Source organism: Geospiza fortis, unplaced genomic scaffold (assembly GCF_000277835.1).
Source record: "Geospiza fortis unplaced genomic scaffold, GeoFor_1.0 scaffold422, whole genome shotgun sequence".
NCBI classification, from domain to species: Eukaryota; Metazoa; Chordata; class Aves; order Passeriformes; family Thraupidae; genus Geospiza; species Geospiza fortis.
Window position 1 is genome coordinate 773,813 of NW_005054545.1, and position 536 is coordinate 774,348.

The 536-nt window shown below is 59.5% G+C and overlaps 1 protein-coding gene across 1 annotated transcript in view; it reads right to left on the reverse strand.

Annotated features, from left to right (window-relative positions):
* Positions 1 to 536, reverse strand: part of LAMB3 (laminin subunit beta 3) — a 24,252-nt gene that overhangs the window by 11,983 nt on the left and 11,733 nt on the right. The window contains exons 7-8 of the mRNA XM_031063955.1: positions 315 to 378; positions 2 to 36 (exon numbers count right to left, since the gene is read on the reverse strand). Of these exons, the coding sequence (XP_030919815.1) occupies positions 2 to 36; positions 315 to 378 (99 nt within the window). The remainder of the gene's footprint in view (position 1; positions 37 to 314; positions 379 to 536) is intronic.

Sequence of the window (536 nt, forward strand, 5' to 3'; positions counted from 1 at the left end):
TGAAGTTGATGCGCAGGTTGGTGAAGGGCCCCAGCCCTGTTGGGGACAGGGGACGGCTGTGAGGGGCAGCAGGTGCCCGACAGGAGCTCCTTGCAAGTGGTGGGGAGGGCTTGGAGCAAGGGAAGGAGGACGTGGCACAAAGAGCAGCAGCTGAGCCATCAGCAAAGACCAAATGCTGCTCCTTGACAGCCCGGACGAGCAGCTCAGGGTTCCCCAGGGGTTCCCCAGCTCAGCACGTCCCAGCACTGCAGGGAGAACCACGAGCAGCCTCATTCCCCTCTCCCTTCCCAGCCCTGGAGGAGCCCACCGCTTACTCCCGATGGCCTGGCTGTAGGAGGAGCTGATGGTAGACCCCAGGTCTTGGACACTGAATTTCACCTTCGAGGGAAAGAAAACAGGTAAAAAAGCAGGAAACTAGAGCTGCTCTCTGCTCTGGGCACTGTGTGTGCTGGACTTGCCTCTGCACAGCACCACTAAACACAGGGACAGCCTTTAGAGCTGCAGGGGACACAAAACTGCCTGGCACAGAGCAGCAA